Here is a 23,931-nt window from a genome sequence, read left to right on the forward strand (position 1 = left end):
AGCTGAATTCCGATATAAGTACTTTTTTTTTTTTTTTTTTTTTAATAAATGATTATCACTCCACAGACTTTATGTCCGTGCCTTTTGAAGAGTGGTAATTTTTATGAGATAGTTTTTAATTCTTTTATCTACTTTCTACTCGGTAAGGAAGTTTCATTTATATATATTCTATCTTTTATATATATATATATTGTTCTTTTTTTTTTCTTTTTCTTTTTTCTCTTTTTTTTTTTTTTTTTTTCACTGCTGGGGGAAAATCCACATGGACACCTGGGAAGAGGACCCAGGTAGTGTCGGGCGTTAACCGACTAAAAACCCTCAGCCGTGTATCTCATTATACAAGAAAACTTTTTTTTTTTTCCTTTTTTTTTATATATGGTTTTCAGAGTCACACTTACATTAGTAATGGCAACAAACTTAACAAGAACAGGGCCAATGCCAGCTGTATAAGTACTTAATACATTGTTAAAAAATGCTTACGTTAATCTTTCTTTTCACCGTCATAGTAATGATCGATGCCCATCTTAAATAATACAAATAATGTGTTTAGGTAAATTAAATATCTATCTAAGTTGAGTTTAATTAAATAAATACTTTGGAAACCTTTCTCACAACAATCCCCTTGTCCATGACAAGACCCATAACAAAGTAACACGGGCATGTTGACACCAACACATTATATAGGATAACCCTGTATGTTAATTAACATAGCCATACAATACAATTTATTTCAACAAAAAACTGGTCTCAGAATATGCTTTGTAAAATTAAATCGACCAAGTAATAACAACAACAAAATAACAAAGATGATTGCGTGTTTTTTCACCAAGAACCTTCATATAAAATGTAAACCCCTAATAAGTGAAGCGGCGGAGTAGATTGTAACATTAAACTTCATTCGTGGGCTCTACTTCATTTTGTGGGTGCGTACATAAAAGATACGCTCACTCATACAGCTTCCGCCCAACTGGGTCACTATGTTCCGTCATAATTTACACAAAACACGTACCTGGCGGGTCACTCTATACTGACAAAAAAAAACTAACAAGAGCCGTCGTAAAATCGCCACGTTTAATACAACGATATAGAGTCGTGGCTCGCGCTGCAGGGCATTGAAACTTGGTTTTTCGTCATATAGAATGACCCCCTGTATGAATCACACGTGGAAATGTGCCGCTGAATCCGAGTTTCGCTGGCTGCTGGATTAAATAAAAAGATATACGAGCACGCATGTACTTGTTGATATACGGATACGGCACGCAGCCAAAAATCGATAAGTCATAAAAATATTCATACGTGATGTGCTTGAAATTAAGCATTTTGTGAACTAATATTCTCCAGTTTAGTTACTCAATTTAGGTATACTGATCCACCAAAAGAATGAACTTAATTTATTACCGTCTGGTTTCCTGTAAATAAAAACAGAATGCGAACACTGCCATTGTTCACTGTTAATATGCCCTTGTCAGGTATTTATCATTAGACCCCGTGAATGGGTGCTCGAACTAAAAAGGCCCGCGGGCGAAAAGCAAATAAAAGATAACGGTCACTCATTTCCCTTCAGCCCAAATGGGTATGATGTTCTCTCATCTTTCACAAAATACAGGGCAGATATTTGAGCAATAAAGCCACACTATTTGGCTCGAGTCCGAAACGTTCACTATAAATTTCTAACGGCATAGGCGACTGTGTAGCACCCGGCAAGGTTGCCGCCATATTTCTAGTGAAATATTGACTTTTCGGCTCAATTCGGTTCACCTGAGCTTTGTCGAACATCGGTTTTGTCTTTAATTAGGTATGCTTGTTGGAGGTTTGTTGTTATGTATGCGAATGCGTGATTGGGGTTATTGGCGGCGCTATTGTCAAAGTCAAATTCCAGCGTCTAGCTGGAGCAATATTTCGCTGTAGGTACACGACTATACGCCTTACACGCCCACATTCCTCATCTCATAAATCAATTTTAATTAACAAAAGCTAGGTCTTGGGTCGGAATGAGAAAATTATTCATTCATTATTTTATAACTGCGTCTTCTTCAGTCGGAGTACAAATTGCAAAATTCAAATACTGCCGCAGCTGGGTATATACATTTTAGATGAAACTAGCGAGCGAATGCTTCCTCTAGCCATTGCAAGGGTTTCACTATTGATTCAGTAAAAGTTTTTGATGAAGAGCAGTTTCAGCGATCCTGAAGTGCATCTGAGTAATATTAAGAGGAAAGAGTTTGTTGTGGTATTGGAATTTATTTTATGTTCCGTTGGTATTCTGTAAAATTGCACTGTTTTTCAACTGACATAACAATAACAAAACTTTTTACATAATGGGAATATCTACAAAATATTAAATCCAATTTTACTTTGTATAGAAAATTTATTGTATTTTAGGAATAGAATAGAAGTATGTAAGTCAGTAGCTAATTAGCTAGGTACAGTCAGCTTCATAAGGAGCTATAAGTACACTTGTGTACCTTGTCAATCTGAAACCGCCTATCAATTCATTGAAAAATTTACGGTTCGTCAGTTTGACAAGGAACAGAAGTATATAGCTACTTATGCAGCTGACCGTACCTACTAATATAATAATATATTTTTACAGATGAACTCCAAATAGCGTTTAAGTATCCCGTAGTAACTAAATTTCGCTTCTATTTTACATGTACCTACCTGTGCATGTATGTAATATGAAATCATTTGTTGCAGAGCTTCCTGAAAAGCCGAAGATCTTCGACGAGCTCGACAAGGAGGTGATCGGGGTGGCGGGCCCGTACCGCGAGGACGCGAGTCTCAAGCTGACTTGTGTTGTAAGTGGAGGTAAGCAATTTAGCAATTATTCTTTTTTTACTTTTCATCATCACGAATCACGACTCATCACGTCCCCACTGCTGGGGCTCGGGTCTCCTTCCAATGAAGGAAGGGTTCAGGCCTAGTCCAGCACGCTGGCCTAGTGTGGGTTGATCGAACTTTTGAGAACACATAAATACACTCACGAGCAATGAAAAAGTTCCAGTGACATATGGAACGTCAGCGGCAGGTGGAACTGTTTCTTTGCACTTGAGTGTATTTTATAGGATGGATATTTATCAGTGATTGACTTGAATACATAAAGTTACTATGCTTACGACTGTAATACCCAAGGGGTGCCCAGAGGTGACTCAGAGGATAGGTCGTCAGTCGTATCACCTTTTTTAATGAGTACTATAAACTTAGGGTACACAATTTAGTTATGTTACCTAGAATCTAGATGTGTACCTACTATGTGTAGGTTTCCTCACGATGTTTTCCGTCACCGTAAGAGCACTAGACTGAAGGCTTATCTTAAAGCTAAGGACCGTTAGAAACATGGCCGCTTGTTCGCTACACATGCTTGCACGAGCTACAGAATGTTGTTTTGAAATCAGCTTAGCATAGATTCTCCATTGGTACATAAGGCACTTATTTGTTACATGAACTCCGATAAATAAACAATTTCGACGGTTGCTAAAATTTTAACATAATTAAAGTAATATCCATTGAGAATATGAAAAAAGTTTCATAATAAAGCTTGTTTAGAATTGTTTTACTTTGTTTGTTTGAGAGATTTTATGTGTAACTTTGTGACAGAAATACTTCCAAGAAATTTAATAACTTTTTAATTATTATTCAACCCTTCTAAATACGATGTAATCCTAATACTTAATTTATAACATCGTTTATCGGTGGCACATTGAATGAATTATGAAACATATAACCTAAGTACCTACATTAACATGCAAATATTTTTTATATACTACATACCTACATTATGCTTACGATTGTAATCCCCTCTGGTGTTCTCCCTACTTCCCGAGGGAAGTGGTAAATGGTTTACGAGCGGTGCCCGGTGACCATGGTATATTTTCGAGTGGGTCGTTGGGGTTATGTGCCTCACCGGTATGGTGTAATCCCCGAAGGGGTAGTCAGAGGTGACTTGCTTTTCGCTGTACATTTGTACTCACGTTATAGTTTGCAAGCCGTATTGCCTATTTATTTTTCAAGTTAAGTCAATTTTCTTATAATTTGTCTCTAATGATTGCAACAGGCCAAGTTTCACAATAAACATAGATTCTATTCTAAATACCTACATTTTTGTTTCCAGGTAAACCAATGCCGCGCCTGCGGTGGTGGCGCGACGACAAGGTCGTAGCCACACTCGCGCCCTTGGACGACGGTTCAAGGTTAAGTCTTCTAGAGCTGAAGATACCCAAGTTGACCAGGGACTACCTGGAGGCGGTGTATACGTGCACGGCCGACAACACACCCCTAGTACCTCCGTTGAGGGCGAACGTGCAAATACAACTTTATTGTGAGTATTTTAATTATTAAAGTTTTGCTCTAATTAAGTCTAATTTCGTAGTAAGTTTTGTCAATGTAAGAATAAAATATTTTACTTCAATTTTTTTTATAACTACTTTAGAAAACTTGATTTTGAATAGTTAGTGCGGAAAAGTTATAGACGGTTCATGTTTTTGTTTTTGACAAGAATTTTCTTGTGAGTTATTATACTGATATATGTATTTGAACATCTACATGCTACATGTTTTTATTTTAGTCTATAAATTATAATACCTTGATAATACTAAGTACAAATTGCACAGGTAAGCAGATAGCTTATGGTTACATTTTTTTTAACAGTAAGTTTTATATCGTCCATTTACGTGTGCCTAGCGTGTAGGAAACTCAATCCGTATGCATGAGCGATGCCCCCGGGCACCACCTAGCAACAAATTAAGCGGCAGATTTGGAACTACCCGAAACTACTAGCGGGCTTACTGCGGACTGACTAACACTCAGGGATATTTATTTTTGAAGCATTGCTTTTTATGTTTACTCGTTATTTGACCGATTATTCATTTTATTTCGGTACCTTATAAATTTTGGAACTGTCAAAACTAAAAAACAAAACTGAAATAACTAAGTATTTTTCGCTTTTACTGCACTTATAAAAAATCGGTACCACAAACAGATAACATACACAGACACGTTAAACCTATATCACCCCTATTTTTACCGTGAGTTATTAAACTATAACTGCCCAGCCCTGCCCAGTGGACACAGATATGCGACACACGTCACCTGGCACGCGTGCGTTCTGACCTCATATCTAATAACTCACGTCTACTGGATTTAGTGTGCCGACACCGTTCATAATGTAATACTGTGGCGCGCCAGATGAATGCGTCTTCATTACCTGTGACGTTGAGGAAACATCTCGTCTGACAAGGTTGTGCTTAGATTAACAATGTACGGACACGATGGTGTGTGACATAGAAAAAAAGCAAAAAAACTGTTTGCGTTTTGTTTACAGTCAAACCGTTTTAAGTTTGACTTAATGACAACCATTGTACCAATGAATAAAGTCACAAATCTTATAACTGTAATGCGAAATATAGCTCAGTAGTAGAAGTGCGGTGTTATTTGTCAAGACGTTTCTTTAGCACTGACATTCCATCTAGTTTGAATTAAAATATCGTTTAGGCCGTGTGTTTATTGCCACGGGTGACAATACATTTTCCAAATTAATTAGCGTTTGGTATATGTGCCTACCCCTATTTAGGTGTGGTTATGCCACCGTTGAGTATAGGTACTATTCAATATACAGTCAGGTCGTTATAGGCCAGCAGTTGTTTCACTTACCTTCCGTATATACTACTAGCTGTTCCCGCGCACTTTGCTTCGCCTTAAAAAGTTTTCCCGTGGGAATTCCGGGATAAAAAGTTGCCTATGTTCTTTCCCAGGGTCTAGACCGTATGTATATCAAATTTCATTCAAATCCGTTCAGTAGTTTTGGCGTGAAAGAGTAACAGACAGACAGACACAGTTACTTTCGCATTTATAATATTAGTTAGGATAAGTACAGCATATAACATAAAGATAAACAAATATTTGTTCGGTGTCCAGCACCACACACTAAAACAAATAAGATAAAATGAGATTTTCTTTATTTGAACACAAAAAACATGGACAAAATAACAAAAAAACACTTGTTTTCAGTCGCGTCCTATCAATTGCAACTGTATACATATAAATTATATACCTAATAAAATTATTTGCCAAAAATAAAGTTTTTCTTATCAAAAATTGAAATACCATTTAATCTGTACTCATTTTAAAGTAAATTATATTTATCTGAGGAAGAATTCAATTTATTTATAATTAAAACAAAATATATCAAAGTACTCCTGTCATACAAGTGTTCCATTAAAATTCAAAATGGATTTCTTCACATTAAAAGCACTTTCAATATAAGAGATGACACTAATTAGATGTGACTCCAATTATATTTCTGAGTGATATGAAACGTCTCCGCAATTTTAATTACAATTTTATTTTTAATTAAAAAATATAAAACACGTTCTAATGCGTAGTGTAATTAAAAGCACATCAAAAACAGGCAGCTGAAGCTTTTAATGGACTTAATAATAAAATAATCATAAAAGTGACCGCCAGGCTCCAGCGTTATAATGATAAATTATCTAAAAATTGCTGTCTATATTTCAAACATAATTGTCTGATAATTATTGTTTCGCCCATACTCATGCTCTATATTTCCAACAATGTTACATGTTAATGAAGAAATAATATTTAAACAGTATTGAATGATATTAGTGAATGTCTATGTTTAAAAGTGCTACGCGGTGGTGCGTAGCAACTCGTAGCAAATTCGTAGCAATATCGTAGCAGCGTCGTAGCGACAACCGAGACTTGCCTTCACTGATAATATTGTCGGCTTTGACATTGGAAATTGTAAAGCTTTCGCGAAAATCACCACAAAAACGTTAAGAATGATAGTTTCAAATACTTCGTCCCCGCTATTGTATGACTAGAGCTTGACTCTGGTCGCGATTAGCCGAGATGAAGCGAGGCGGCGGGCAGATCCGGGGATTACCTCGCAGATATGACGAGGTGCACCGCTTTTGTGTCATCGCGGGTCCGATTCTGGTGGCTATGAGGATAATGTGTATGGTTGGGAATTTTTATTCTTTATTATTTGTAAAGCTTGGGCACATAGTTGGCGCGGTGGTATATACGTTGCCGTTTTTCATCGCATGGTAAGGTTTAACTCATGCCCCACAAGAGCAGCCAATTGACAAAAAAACATTTTTATTATTTGTACAATAAAGAGCTAAATAAATAAACATACATTTGAAAGTGTTTTTCCTATCACGTTACGCACCTTTTTTTTTAAATGAATTTCTGGCGGAAATAACTTAGACTTCACACACACACATCTTCTTCTTCTTCTAGTGCCTCTCCACTACTGGAGGTTGGCGGTCAGCTCTGCATACTCCTCTCTATTCTTCGCCAAGCGCATCAGCTGTTCCACGCTGGGCACTCCCGTCCATTCTCTTATATTGCACACACACATTACATTTATTTTTTAATAATTAACTCTTCAGTCACTAGAATAGGACTCCCCCGCGTCCGTGTCCCCGTGTCCCGGTCGACATTAGTTTTTGTCCGCGCCGCATTGTCCCGGAGCGCGCGTCGCTAATGGGGAATTATTCGCCTGTTACCGGTTCGGCAACGCTCGGAATCCGGTTTAATTGTGTACGGAATGAAAAACTGACACATTAATCCGGAGATGAGATGAAAAAGTATACATAAAACGACATTAAATCATATTAATTTAGAAGTAGCTGTGCCCGCAAGCTTTGCTTCGCCTTAAAAAGTTATCCCGTGGGAATTCTGCGATAAAAAGCCTAGCCAACTCCAAAAAAACCAAATTCCATTAAAATCGGTTCAGCCGTTTTGGCGTGAACAAGTAACATACATACGCACGCACTCACAAACTTTCGCCTTTACAATATTAGTGGGATTAATACCTGACGGAAGTTTAGGTAATAAACATAAACTATTTTTTTGAGATGGCTCCATGTTTTAATGAAATAAAATTACGGCTTTAATTCATTAATGTTATGTAATTATGTGTCTGTGTATAAGTATTTATTTCGTGTTTTCCTACTATGGTTATGCGTAACCTCGTGAGTTCAGTGTGCTATTATAGCCTGAATATAATATATGATAGTAGTTTTCGGACAATGATTAGCAACTCTGGAACAGCAATCAAGTTATTATGATCTATTAAATAAAGTAATCACTAATAGCAACCAATTTCGCTGCATAATTATAGAGCTTTCACATTGATTAAAATATTGTCGTTGGAAAGACTTTTTCGATAATAATAATAATTGTTTGGCAACTAATAATGCTTATGATGGCATTCTGGCGTTTCTGATATTGTTTTTACGTAGGCTTTCAATGAATATTAACTATTGGTGTTCTTAACGTTACTGTTCTATGAAATGTAGAAAAATAATTGTATTTTTCCACGCATTTACCACCACCTATACTATACCTACTCTATGTTAGTAAGCGATAGTAGTAGTAGTATGACTGAGATAATATAGCTAGTATTAGTATCTGAAGTAAAACTCCGCTGACAAAAGCTCGTACCTAATATTATATAAATTTTGTTATAAAATAGCGTTACCCCACACGTAATGCACGCTTTTAACGTTTTAGCTTTTACTAAAGGATATATTTTAGTGCCATTAGACTTCCGATGCCATTTTAATGGTTTCCATTATATCGGTAAGGTAGCCGCTATTTCGTTGCGAACTTTAATAGCTTTTAAGACGGTGTCTTTCTTAAGTTCTTTAGGTGATTAAGTAATTTTCCCTGAAATGTAGGCTAATTATTATTTATGACTCGTGTTAAAATATACCTTTGTTAACTGAGGAAGTGGATCCTGCGGAAATTATATTTCTTTGTCATCATATTATTCTAGGTAATAAAGCTACAGATTTGTTGGATGACTATACTTTCACAAAGGTGCCCATTTAGGTTGGTCAGTTTGCAAAAGTTTGAAATTAAAAGACGATGTACAAACAGAAGAAAAACTGTTTTTATTCAAAAATTAATTAAAAAAATACTTGGTTTGCGAATCAAATCAGTTCTTTAACTCAGTTGACTTGGTTCCTAGAAACAGATATTATAAACTACATAATGAAGTTATATTTAATACTTTAATAATTTCGTTATACCATACTCACAGATTTAATGAGTAAATCGCAAATTTACTAATCAGTGGTAGTTTCGACTTACTTATCAAGTCTAAATACTCATATTCCTTGAGTAAGTACACTGAACCCCTTTTATATCTCTAGTCCATCCATCCAAAGGTTGTCTGGAAGAGATCGCTATAAGCGATAAGACCGCCTTTTGTACCCTAGTTAAGTGTCTATGTAAAATTGTTAATCATTTCTTGGTGTACAAATAAAGAGTACTCTATCTATCTATAACTTTTTAGGGTTCCGTAGCCAAAATGGCAAAAACGGAACCCTTATAGTTTCGTCATGTCCGTCTGTCCGTCTGTCCGTCTGTCACAGCCGATTTACTCGGAAACTATAAGTACTACAGTGATGAAATTTGATGGGAATATGTGTTGTATGAACCGCTACAAAAATATGACACTAAATAGTAAAAAAAAGAATTGGGGGTGGGGCCCCCCATACATGTAACTGAGGGATGAATTTTTTTTTTTCGATGTACATACCCGTGTGGGGTATCAATGGAAAGGTCTTTTAAAATGATATAAAGTTTTCTAAAAAACATTTTTCTTAAAGTGAACGGTTTTTGAGATATCAGCTCTCAAAGTCGTAAAAAGTATGTCCCCCCCCCTCTATTTTTATAACTACGGGGTATAAAATTCTAAAAAAAATAGAGGTGATGCATGCTAATTAACTCTTTCAACGATTTTTGGTTTGATCAAAGTATCTCTTATAGTTTTTGAGATAGGTTGATTTAACTGTAATTGCTGCTACGGAACCCTTTGTGCGCGAGCCCGACTCGCACTTGGCCGGTTTTCTTTATTTCATATCAACCAAGTAGGTAGGTACTTACACTGCTAAATATTTCGTTTTAAAAGTTAATAAATTACCTACCTAGAACGTAACCAAAAGCCATATTATTACAAAATAAGCCGTAGAAAAAGCGATAAAACCCGTGAAGTTTATAGCCAGTTCGGGAGGTTGTGCCAAGTTCTGCTAGCCGGCACATACCTGTAACAATCTTTTATTTTTTACGAGCTTTCATCGTGTTTATACAGGGTAGACTTTAATCAGTGATCGACCGATACACTCTTTGTTCATTTATTTAATTATATCTTATTTGTTTAGTGACGTTCTTGTGTCTTGAGATACATGGAATGTTAACCCTCCATCAGCCATAGAATAGTTCTGAATTTTAACCCCTTGAATTAAGGGCCAAACCTATGAAATAATTTAAGTATCCATGGCCGAATTTAATCACCTTGGAAATGTAGAACTTTGATTCAATCATTGTCACAACTTCTTTTTAAAAGTGCACCTACCTATATTTTGATAGAAACGTAAACCTTCATTCTTGTCCTCAGTGCGTCCTCTCCTCGTCGAGATCCTGGCTCGGGAGCAGCCTCTGTCGGTGGGCCAGGAGGCGGAGGTGTCGTGCCGCGCGGTGGGCGCGCGCCCGCCCGCCCTCGTCACGTGGTGGCTCGACGGGAAACAACTGACGGGCGCCGAGATGCAGACACAGGTATTGTTTTACTCTAATATCTCACGAGGAATAAAAATCTTTATGATGAAGGTGTAGGCCCTTAGCATTCGACCATGTCACATCAATACAAGCGTAGGTGCAACGATCACGACTATAACCACGTTATGACAGGAAACTACTGACTGTCGCCCCGAACTGCACACTCAGGATAACAATAATGGCGACACATTATCACACGTGGTGACTCAAACAGAAACAGCTGACTGTCGTGATATCGTCTTTTCTCAGACGCAGGTATTGTGATGAAAGTTTTTATCGTGTAGTGATTGGTAGCAGATTGCAAGATGATGCAATATCATTGGTAAAGCTAGTTGTGAATGAAACAAAAAGCACTATAGGTAATCTAGTAATCTTTCTAAAAAGAGCAGAAACCTTTAACCCATAACATTACTCCGTAAAGTGTATTTTCGCCGGCAAAATTAGGAATGTTATTGAAACATTCGGAATTCGTATAATAATAATTTGACAGTCATGTTCATAACATTTTGCCACATCAAAGCAGACGCTTCTGCCGCAGAGTAATAAACAGTGAGTCCCGGCGACGCCGCCAGAGTAAACACGATATTACAAGTCAAACCATATAAATCAACCCGTCCTACCGTGAATATAGCTATGGGGTGAAATCGAATCGTCTAACCAAAGACGAGGGTTCACTCTATCTGTATAATATATTATATATCTAGGTAGGTAAACGTATCAGGTGTTGCAATTATAATTATTTGTGAAAGATATTTCTTATTAAGTATTATTACTTATTAGATTACGCAATAATGACTGAATTTTGTGACAGGTCTCTACGGTAGATACGAATTACTATAATTACTAGTTACATACTAAAGTTGTTCTATGTTGTAGATAGTTATATACGGTAAGTAGAACAAGTTATCAATGAATAAATAATGTACAATTCTAGTTGTCACACAGTCATATTTTTTATAAAAAAAACTTTTGTCAGTATCCCGAAATAAAACATTTCCTTTCTTTTCACAGTACCTTTGGGCCGTACGCAATCTAAAACATATTGATTCTTCTCTGAACAGATATTACAAAAGTTATATAAGTTAAATATATACTTTTAACATGAGACTTTGATCTGTCTACAACTTCATAATGAGGTATTAAATGGCTTTTAGCTTATCAAGCTTTTTGAAATTTATAATTAACAAAGCAGAAAATTTTATTTTCTTCCTCAAATTACACAAGGCTAATTATTATGGTCCTTATAATAATGGTGGTTGGATACATTAAAAGAATTATAACCGTATTAAGTAAGTACTTTAGATTGGAACTCAAAGACTTCATTTGCTTTAAAAAAGCGTAAAAGATGCATAAAATGTAACTAAAAAACTGTCATGTTATGAATAAATCCACTTTTCAACAGTAATTGTACCTACCTGGCGTGTAATTTTCATTTACTCATTAAGACATGAAAATCAACTTGTAGGTGAAATCTATGATGTAGTTGAAATTACGACGACATATTTTTTTATTAATTTTGGCACGTTGAAAAGTAATTAAGTATTTTCAGTCGATTAATTAGTATCGTTAATTAAACTACTAAAAATACGTAGTTTCCTTTCCACGTGTCAAATTATTATTTTTAAATTAATGTTTATTAAGGGAATATTCAGGTCCTAATTAAGTCACTTATTCTATAAATAATCCTGATTATCTTAACAACCTGTATATTTGATTATATTATGATAAACCTTTAAGAAACCACAGAGTTGCCGTGGGCGAGTCACAAGATATTTTTAATTTTATCTGATTTCTGCCATCTTAAGGACTAGCACGGGGAGGAATTAAGACTTGACAAAAGTTTAACATCGCTCTCACCCACATCGGGCAGCCTCAAGAGCGATCGTAACGGAGAACTTTTATCACGTCTATGCGCCCAGTGTTAGCCCTTCAGTTAATACTTCCCTGGCTAACTCATCAATCCTTGTCACTTCTAAAATGCGCCCCGTGCTAGTTCTATACTTAATACTTCCCTCTCTAACTCATGTATCCTTGTTCTAGAACTCAGACACAGCAGACCCAGCCAACGAGACAATATCTGTCCTTCGCTGGACGCCGCGCATGGAGCACGACCGCCGCGCGCTGACCTGTCGCGCGGCGCACGCCTCTCTCGAACACTCCGCCATAGAGACCACCATGTCGCTTCATTTGCATTGTGAGTACTTTTTCTGTAGGTAAGTGCACGAGCAAGGAAAAAGCTCCAGTTGCAATAGTACTAAATTAATCTGAAACGGTAAAAGCTACTGAAAACACAAAATTTTTGAACAAATTATATATTACATGTATGAAAAAAATTAAGTAACTTTTGCACTATGTCGCTTAATTTGCATTGTGAGAACTTGACTATACACAGACGAGCAATGAAATAGCTCCGGTGACAATAGCACCGGATGACTCCTAAACAGAAAAGGCTAGCTAAATGATATCGTCTGCAATATTGAAGCACATTTAACAGCGCATCAGAATATGACCAACTAAAAACGTAACAATATTGATCGAATTCAAAAAACTTTAAAAAAATGGGATAATATAAGTGCACTCACGAGCAATGATAAAGCTTCATTGACAATAGCGCCGGATTGCTCCTAAACGGAAAGAGCTAGCTTAATGGCGCTGTCTTCAATACTGAATTACATTTTACAGCGCGTCAGCGTAAGTGGAACGTTTTCTCTAGCACCGGATTACTCCTAAACGGAAATAGCTACTAAAAACTATTTTTTTTACCAAATTCAAAATGAAGTGTTTGAAAAAGGGGATCGTTTTATACCAGTAGAACTTTTTCATTGCTCGTGGTTGTATTAGTATGTCTCACGAGTCGCCAACCTGTCGCTGACCTGTCGCGCGGCGCACGCCTCTATCGAACACTCCGCCATCGAGACCACCATGTCGCTTCATTTGCATTGTGAGTACTTGATTATACACAGACGAGCAATGAAAAAGCTCCAGAGACAATAAATAGCACAGGATGACTCCTAAACAGAAACGGCTAGCCAAATGATATCGTCTGCAATATTGAAGTAAATTTAACAGCAGTGAAAAAGTTCCCCTTATGATTTGATCAAAATTTGTATTTAAGTTTTTAGTTTGTGATAACTTCATTATTGCAGACGGCCTCGTAGAGCTACAATAATGTGGTGTTTTTCTCACAGGAACTTTTTAATTGCACTTGAGAGTCGGGAGTGTATCAACATAAACTCACAGAAACACATTAAAGGCTGTAATTGCAATCAATTTATTAAGCACTTAATTTTCTTTACTGAAAATACTTGTTATTTTTTCACAGCTACACCGATCATTGCCGATAGTCTCATCAACTGTAATTTAAATTGATTTATTAACTAAGTAGGTACTTAATTGCCTTTACTATATTCTTGACATTTTTTCACAGATATGCCCATAGTGTCGCTGGAGTTAGGCTCAAAGTTGAACCCTAACGACATAGAAGAAGGTGATGACGTGTACTTCGACTGCGTGGTCAAAGCCAACCCGCCCGCCTACAAAGTGGTTTGGGAGCATAACGTAAGTAATAATAATAATATGTGGGGACATCTCCAACAAACCAGGCCATGTAGCACAGCACAGGGCGCTATTAAGACGTGACAAGTGTCCTCTGTCGCGCTCGCTCATGAGGCTGCGCGATGTGAGTGAGCGCGATGCAAAACTCTTGTCACGTCTTAAATGCTCCACGTACTAGTCCTTCAGGCAGAGCCTGTTATCATTAGGGTTTCTGATTTCTCGACCTATTTTCGTTCTCGAGCTTCGAGAATTCTCGAGCCCAAATTCTCGAATCTTCTCGAGTCTCGAGCCTTTCTAAGAAATCCTTTAGAAAAAAGCCTTAATTAAAAAAAAACCCCTAAATCTCCCTTTTTTATACTTTGTCAACTTAAACACAAAGAAAATACTTTACTAATACTCATAATTAGCTGTCTAGCTGGCTACTAATCACTAGTACAAGGTTGGCCAAAAGTAATCACCCTATTGGAAGATGCTCTCATTTGTGGAAGCCCTTAAGGACAACATTCGACACGAGTGCTAGAATCTCTCGCCCGAAGTTCTCACTGAAGTGATGAGAAATGCCATTAAACGAGCCCGTATGGCAATCAATTGTGACGGCGCCCATTTGGCCGTTATTATCTTCTCGACTTAACAATAATATTGACATTAACATTCAAATAAACATAATCAAAAAACAGAATCGAAATTTTTCATTTACAAAAAAATAGAGGCAAACACCATCGGATTACTTCTTTTGGTCCACCTGAACTAAGAAACAGTACGTAACTATTACTACGTTATCATTTAATCATTCATTGGTATTATCAGTACAGCACTAGCTTAAATGGAGATGAACATTCAAATAAACATAATCAAAAAACAGAATCGAAATTTTTCATTTACAAAAAAATAGAGGCAAACACCATCGGATGACTTCTTTTGGTCCACCTGAACTAAGAAACAGTACGTAACTATTACTACGTTATCATTTAATCATTCATTGGTATTATCAGTACAGCACTAGCTTAAATGGAGATGAAACATAATAAATCATAATACACGCGCATGGTATGATTGGTAGGTATGCGTCTGTGTTGTTAAGCGGCGCAGGAAAATAAGAATTGAAAATTGTTAATTTTTATTTCAAGGCTCGAGAAATTCTCGAGTCTTCAGATTTTTTTCTCGTCTCGAACCAAGCCGAATTTCTCGAATCTTCTCGAGCTCGAGAATTCTCGACCAGAAACCCTAGTTATCATCTTAGAAAAATCGATCCATTCGATAATCAAAAAAAGAAAAACAAAGTATGTAAAATAATATTTATAAATTGTAGAGATATAACGTTCAACTTTTACTATTGATACATAATATGTATTTATATATTTTAAAATGGCAGTCCGTCAAAACAATAACATTGAGAGTGGACTATTAGCGCAAATACTATCAAATTAAAATCCACTTATGACGAACCGAATAGTACTCATTACTCAATCAATAGAGTTCTCATCTAACTTTCATATTACTCTTTGGATTAAAGTGTTTACAATGGAAGCACACACTAATCCCTTCTGTTGACTGTACTTAGTACTTAAAATTCACTCACAGCGCTAAAAGGGCTACATAAAGGATCCGAAACGCAAAACTTCGTTAGTAAAATGATGCAAAAGTAATTGCTCAGTCACACGATCTTCTGTTGAAGACGACAATGGTCGTGTAAAGTCTGCTGAACAAAGTTGTATGGAAGCATAATGTAAGTACAACTTTACACGGAGCGATCTGTACGTGCCTTAACTTTGCGCCGTTGAAGTGAAACAGCGACTTAAGTTTACTTTCGGCTTGTTCTTCGCCTTACGTGATCTTGTTTGTCAGTGGCCGTTTTTAGGGTTCGGTGGCTATTTTTTTATGGTGGACTGATTTCGTAATGAATGCAGCAAGTGTGTTAATAACGATGATTTCGATGAATTCCGTTCTATTTTTTTCAAAAATAATGCCCGGTTGATAATTAACATTTGTTAAATATATGTACTATTAATACATAATAATAATTAATACATATATATACCTATCACAGGGGTGCAATACGCACACGACAAGACGTGGCATACCTTTTGTGTCGCGCTCGAGCGTTATCAAGTCACCACCCCGTGCTAGTTATGCAGTAATTTATTAACCATGTCCTTTTAAAGTACCTAGTTACAAAAATTATTGAGAACGGTGGCGGCCTCGTTCTTTATAATATGATATACTAGCTGTCCCCGCGCGCTTCGCTTCGCCTTAAAAAGTTTTCCCGTGGGAATTCCGGGATAAAAAGTAGCCTATGTTCTTTCCCAGGGTCTAGACCATATGTATACCAAATTTCATTCAAATCCGTTCAGTAATTTTGGCGTGAAAGAGTAACAGACAGACAGACAGACAGACAGACAGACAGACAGACAGACACAGTTACTTTCGCATTTATAATATTAGTTAGGATATTGAAAACATACAATACAATAGAAATAGGGCATCTTACCCAATTATTTACCATTTATCAATCTATCATCGGCATACAGCATACCTAATGACTGACAAGTAGAGCCTGAGTAGTAGGTCAGCCAAATTACACTATCAATCTTCTATCAATGTCGTATTACCTAGAAAACTATAAAATTTACTATTCGGTACACTTTTATTGGAATATAAAACAAATTTAACCGGCCTGTTAACTTATTAATAGGTATTTTATCATGAAAAATATAGCCAACAACAAGTTACCAACAAAAAACTAAATCATATATTCGTTTGAAAGCTCTGCCAGACACTATTCTAACATATCCAATAACTATTCTAATATTAGCCATCGTGATATTTTTTTATGTACAAAATAATGAAATAAAAGGTAACAGTAGTCTGAATTTGACTACTATTGTATTTATTTTCGAGATAGGACAAACACGTTATAAACAAATCGTAGCTCTAATATTTAAATATAAGAACAATTTTCATACAACTTTTTTTAATACACATAGCGACATAATTTTCCGTAGACTGATAAAAAAGCTTAAGAAATCTTTGTATTTGACTCTGCTCAGCTAATAACAGCAGGATAAGTTACCTATATTGTATAGGATGTGAAATTTTTGGTACAATTGAGCTTTGTGTACAAATGCAAAGCTAATGTTTAATATTTTACGGTTTTAAACTTTCGATTGAGATGCAAGAGCTGTAACTATCCTACCAGCACGATTTTCTGTTCTGTTGCAAACAAGACATTTCGCAGTACATATTCATCTTCGGTAATTTACCGCGGTAAAGTCGGTACAATCCGTCGCTAGTGACCGCATTGTACGTGACTAGAGGGGGGGCACTCTTGCTAACGAAAATCTAAGTTTTAAAACGCTGCTGCGCCAATACTATATCTCGTTGCCTTTAGACGGTTTATCACGCTGCTTATTGCATTAAGTCATATCCATATATGTATGTAGCTTGTAAGTATCTCCGTTTGTATGGAAAACACGCACAGTCCAATGCACATAAAAATGCATCTACGTGCGTTCATGTGTGCGAAAATTGCATTAATGTACAGATTGTTTGTCAGCTCTATATCTAAGCTAGAATTACCCTTTGTACATTTTGCTTTGTAACGAATGTTTGAACTAAACTGTGCTAAACATCGTTAAACAAAATAAAAGGTCGTCTGTTCTCGCTCCACTTGGCATGGTTTACAACAGTTTCAGTAATTGCGTTTTTTCTGGTTTTTCTACTACAGTGTAGGACAATGTAGCTATGCAGAGGCGATTTAATTTTACTAATCATTTATTATTAATGTAAATAATGTTGGAAATAATCACATGCTGCCTATGACATCGATACAAAAGAGATGTAGATGTGTAGATATTTCTTAGAATTATTAGAATAATCTTTTATAATATACATAATTTATGTAAGTACCTGAATATATTTTGATACCTAATTACATTTATAGCATAAAATAAAGGTACTCAAAAATATCCTAAAGTAGCACTGTATTTTATTTTATAGAGAAAGGATTCTATCTAATGAAAGCTTTGTTCAACTAGAACTTTGTATATTTATTTCTCTCTCTCTATATTTATCAGTTCCACATCTAAAGCGTCTTAAATCCCCAAATTTACGAAATATACTAAAACGTTACCCTATTATCTGAAAAACTGCTTCAAAAAGCAATAATAAAGTCTCCTCGGGCAATTCAATTCAATTTCGTAAAGTTATAAGACGATAAAACTTTTGTTCGGAGGTTATGAAAGATTATTGTGTAGCTGGTGTTGTATTCTATTCTGATAGGGGGCGAAGTACCTATACGAGGTTCTCTCCAGTCCAGTGGAACCTTTGTACTTACATATCCCCTTAATTTCAGCTCAGCCAGCCTAGTTCCCGAGTAAACTGGAGCAGCAAGCCTGGGTGTTGCAATAGCTGAGATAGGCGCTCTGTACGAGTGTTTGTACCTTTGCATTTGGTTTCAGGGGCAGTTGATGACTCACAACCAGAGGGCTGGGGTGATAGCGGGGTCGGCACACCTCGCTCTACAGGGTGTTTCAAGAGAACAAGCTGGCAAGTACGTCTGTACTGCGTCCAACGTGGAGGGAGACGGAAAATCATCCCCTGTCAGCTTGCAGGTTATTTGTAAGTATATCACAGTCTTTATCTACTTCCAATGTAAAAAATATAATTTTGTAAGATATTTTTTTTATGTTGGTACTTAATATAATAAATAAAAATATAACAAAATTCAAAGTTCATCTGGACCCTTACCTTAGAGCAATCCAACAGAGCGTCATAAAACAAACATTGTTTTTATGCGCTGAACACAGCTCAAGGTGGAAAGTTATGAGGAAAGAGGTTTTCCTTTTAAAAATAAAAATATCATGAAAAATTTATGTTTCCTTTTAACCTTTGTGATATTATAAATAAAGGAGGCTGCAAGCAACTCGTTCCTCTCCAGTTCTGCTTCTGTTTCGGAATTATAAGAAATGTTCCTTGGAATGTTAGCAGGACTTTTTTTTACTGGACATTATTTTTTCTCTGCCCCATAGGTATTATCTTTATTATCTACCTCATTTTGACTTGATCAGCTGTTAAAATTTTCCAGACTGTTGTGTTTCAGTATCATAATGATGGTCATTAAATTGTCAGTAATAATGAATGAATACGATTTCGATCCGTCTGAAAATATAGGTAACGATCGAGTATGCATATTTAAGCGCTACCCCTGCTTACAATACAATACATGTGTGTCATGTGTCCTAATTTTACCTTTTCACAAAACTGAATACAAAAAGTGAACCCCGACTCAACATAACTTCAAAAACAACAATTTATCTCAACACGATAACAAACTGTAAACAGAATATTTCATACTTAGTATATTAGCTTTCTTTATAGAAGCGAGAAGTTACCTCGAACAAGCATCCATCCACATTTCAAGTTTGACCATTAAAGCCATCGGAGCATTATCGCAGAGCAACTGGAATACCCTGGAGGTCCACTACGTACGAGCCAATATTTGCACTCGTACCCAGATGTTCAGTATCGAACTGTGCTTTAGGAAAATTTAGGTACACAACATACAATGCAACATACAATCATAGTTTACACTAGTTACAGTAGTTGTTTTTGTAGTCAGTAGTTAGAAATTTTTCGTCAGTTTCGCTTCGCGTAAAAAAATTCACTCTTGAGTGTATTGGGATAACAAGAAGCGCATGCGTTAATCAATAATTAATAATAAACCTTATGTCATGCATCACCTTTTTATATGTCACCAATTAATCTATCCGCATCCATGGAGCGTATACTTCATAGTCGATCCGAGCTACAATGACCGCTAGCTAGCTTGTGGAAGCCACAAGATTATGTTGGCGTGCCTGTACTCTAAGATGGCTCCAATACACAATCTTGTTAGTCAACGGGCGTAAATTGTCGACACGTAAGGACACCGCATTTCATAATTAAACCTTAGGCTACGTTCTTAGTAGTAAAATCGTTCCGCTGAATGAGTTAGCGGCGGCGTATCGGTTTAGTATGACGTTTTCTCCACACACACACAGTTAGCTAGTTTTGCGCTCACTCTAAGCAACAGTCATCGTTATGCGCTCTTAATAACGAGCGATTAGTTTGCTTAAAAGCCTAAAAAATATGAGCTCAGAGGGATCTAAATCTATTAATATTTTTACTGTCTTTACTACAATGACGAAGGTAGCAAACGAAGTGCCTAGAGACCAGCAAACTGACCGATGAGCGTTGCAAGCGACCGTAGTCGTGCCGCAGTCTATTTGCGAGCGATGTGCCATACACACGAGATTGAGCTGAATTCCATTTACTTTGCCGACGGGGTGTAAAGCCGTAGCAGGCGAGTTGGGGTCTCTGAATAAATTGATGTATTGCTCCCTGCGATACTGCCGAGTTGCAATCCAATGCAACGCTATCATGATAAAATACTTCAGCTTTGGCGCGGGCCACGGGAATCCTTCATATTGACATTTCGACGGTGATATACTGGGCGGGTATAAAAGAGCTGGAACTAGGTTACGCCATCTACTTGTCTTTACAAGCGGCTCTTGTTCAACAACTGTTGGAAAGTCGTTAAAAAGTTGTGTGTCTCCTTTTTCTGATAAGATCGGCAGTCCGTTTGCCCGCCCCCGTATGACATAATTTCAGTTTAATTAACGAAGTTTTATTGTGTCTACTGGAATTCACGTCCAAACGGTGCTTCGTTAGTTCACTAACTTATACATGAAAGGTCCCTGGTTTGAATCCTGGCCGGGGCAGATACTTATTTAAAAACTGGACATGGGCATAATATGATTGTGCTGTGTTATACAATATACATCCGACCCGTCTTCGAGGTTATGGCAGTAACCTTCCAGTCTTAAAAAAGTACTCATGCCCTAGACTGAATTCTTGCAGACTATGCATTTGCATTTATTTGATGATCATAACAATCCTAACAAAGTAACATTTGTTTCAGATAAGCCTATATGCGCTACGAAGATCCATTCCCCCCTGATAGTGGGAGCAGCCCTAAACGAGGCCGTACGGGTCACCTGCGAGGTGGACGGGTTCCCCATACCGAAGAACTTTCAGTGGACATTAAATAATTCAATGGGAACTCAAGAACTAGACGCCGTAAGTTTTATTATAAGAAAGAAAGAAAAGTTCCGTTGATAAAAAAGAGAATGTGGGTGTAACTTTGTTGCTCGGGAAAGTGAACGGGAAGTTTGTGTGTCTTTAATTGTTTATTTATTAGAAAAAGAGCCCCTTTTTTGGTATAAAAACCGTATAACTAATAGTAACTTTAGCTTTTGGATTAACAATCTCCAGTTTATATTTGTATTTTAAAAGAGGTAATATATGTATTAACTTTAAAGTCGGTTTAATACTTAACATATTTTACTAGATGCTTTTTTTGTATACTCCGTAGTACATAGATAAACACAAGTCTGTCAGCCTTTTCCCAGGTGATATCCGGGTACAAAATATTTGCATTTTCCCATTTACTTGTACTATATAAGTATTTCCACAAACTCTTCCTGTAACTTACCTAAAACTTCCTCGCGGACTCCAATAGAGCTTATACCCTATGAATTTCTAATCTGTTGCTCGCTCGCTAAAGGAAATCAACTCTAGCTTTTATTGCGAACGCTCAATGCATACATACATAAGTTTGCGATCGAGTCCCGATATTGGAGTGGCTTAGCAGCCGTAATATAATTCTGATATGTGGAAAGCGTGTCACATTACATGTCAGCCTCACAGGTATATAATGTACATGATATTATGTACCTAACTTCTGCTGGGAAGTGTATGTTACGGTTGCATCCAGTCAGGTAAACTACGACAGATATTAGTAGTGATTTGCTGAGAAATTAATTGATATCTTAGTGTGTATTCGGTGAAATTGAATAGGTATTATACATTTAGGTAGATCGGGTTTACATAGCATGGTGGCAATCTAAATCATAAATGAATTAAGCCTTTTCAGCGGGGCACAATTCTGAGGAATTAATATTTATATTGTGTAGAATCTAAAGATTTGACTGTCAAGAATGACGACTGTGATGAATCGTATTTGCGTGGAATTCATAGTGTATGTGTAACTAAACTTATTATATTAAAACAAAATTACTTAATACTACCTCATATTACATTGAATAGCTCTATAAATTACTTTAAAATTTCAACCTTTCCCCAAACAGGCAAAGTTCACGATCGAGACGCATTCAGGCCGCTCGATCCTAAACTTCACGCCGAGCACAGAAGCGGACTACGGGTCGCTGGCGTGCAGGGCCACCAACCTGGCGGGGCAGCAGATCGAGCCGTGCAGATACACCGTGCTGCCGGCAGTCAAGCCGGACCCTCCGCTCAATTGTACTGCTCTGAATCTGACCGACGATGCCGTGGAGCTACGGTGTTCTGCTGGTATGTTTGTTTTTTAATTATTGACTTTTACACCAACCCGCACTAGACCAGTGGACTAGGTTTAAAACCCTTGCTTCATTGAAAGGAGAGCCATGCCTCAGCAATAGAGACGTGATGGGTTGTGATTGTTCTCCATAGTGAAATCGCGAAAATAAAAGCTGACTAATAAAATATTTAACATTTTTTCAATATTGTTAGGATATATTCAGATCACTATTAGCTGTCGCGTGTCCTATTATGGAACCGCAACCACATGACGTCATCACGCTCTAGGCTGATTAAATACCGCGCATCACATAAACTGCTATCATAAACTAGTTAAATTGCATATTAAACAAAGTTAGAGGTTTTCTGAATACACTTATGCAGGCTTGGTAATATTTCTGGAAAACCTGATTACGTTTGTGTCTAGCAAGGTGGCCACCATGTCAGGGTTACCTTCTTAGAACAATATACCTAAACACGCATTTTGTACAGAACGGCCTACAGGTAAATTAGTTTCTAGAAAATTTGCTTTTATAGTATACCTATTGTCTGTATTATGTATTAAAAGGTTTTCTAAGTTTTCATTTGAATGATGACCAGTCAGACCGAAGGTTATTTATGTAGAAATGCGGCACATTCGGTTCGATACTCGTTTCGCAATGAAATCTTTGAAAAAAAACTAATATTATCGTTACTACTATATAAAAACCTGTGTAATGTTATAAGAAGAATTATAAGAATCTAATCCTTATCCTAAATTATAATATAATAATTCCGTGAAATCAACACAGTTGAAATAACATAGAAAGAAAGTTCCTACAAACTATGAAGTATTGGGTAGTGTATTACAATGATTGCTACATACTTTCAATAACTTCTGATGAATTGATGATGTTTGCTTCCGGGTCCCGTATAATCGTAATAAAATTCATATTGATTGCTAATGAGAGATAATTCATATGTTTCCGGTATTCATGTCGTAATTTTATGTATGATATGATATTATGAAATCGCTTTGTTTATTTATGCTATGTACTTCCGTGTTGGTAGTTTTAATTTCCGGAGTGGTCAAATTATAAATACATATTTTATGTGACAGTAAACGCGCATTCAACTTATTTTAAAATATTATACCATTTTCCAGAACCAATGATATGGGGGACGTTTTCATGACGTTTTGAGTTTGGCAGTTTTAGAGATGTCCGAGAGTAAAATTCTATCGACTTGTACCTATCGATATTTATACGGTTCAATTTGTATGTGTCAGATTAAACACCGACATTGATGATCAGTTCATCTTGCAAACAATCTATCCGAGCCAAATAGTCACAGTCCTGTAATATAATTCTTTTTGTTCTATCAAACAAACTCAAATGAATTAAAAACTCACGACAT

General features: G+C 36.6%; 1 protein-coding gene across 1 annotated transcript in view; it reads left to right on the plus strand.

The window, feature by feature from the left end:
* The window catches only part of LOC105388554 (synaptogenesis protein syg-2), a 112,490-nt gene that overhangs the window by 79,449 nt on the left and 9,110 nt on the right, over window positions 1-23,931 (plus strand). The window contains exons 5-12 of the mRNA XM_048625129.1: window positions 2,698-2,808; window positions 4,112-4,318; window positions 10,430-10,587; window positions 12,628-12,781; window positions 14,015-14,145; window positions 18,600-18,759; window positions 21,101-21,258; window positions 22,329-22,551. Of these exons, the coding sequence (XP_048481086.1) occupies window positions 2,698-2,808; window positions 4,112-4,318; window positions 10,430-10,587; window positions 12,628-12,781; window positions 14,015-14,145; window positions 18,600-18,759; window positions 21,101-21,258; window positions 22,329-22,551 (1,302 nt within the window). The remainder of the gene's footprint in view (window positions 1-2,697; window positions 2,809-4,111; window positions 4,319-10,429; window positions 10,588-12,627; window positions 12,782-14,014; window positions 14,146-18,599; window positions 18,760-21,100; window positions 21,259-22,328; window positions 22,552-23,931) is intronic.

Source organism: Plutella xylostella, chromosome 13, assembly GCF_932276165.1.
Source record: "Plutella xylostella chromosome 13, ilPluXylo3.1, whole genome shotgun sequence".
NCBI lineage: Eukaryota > Metazoa > Arthropoda > Insecta > Lepidoptera > Plutellidae > Plutella > Plutella xylostella.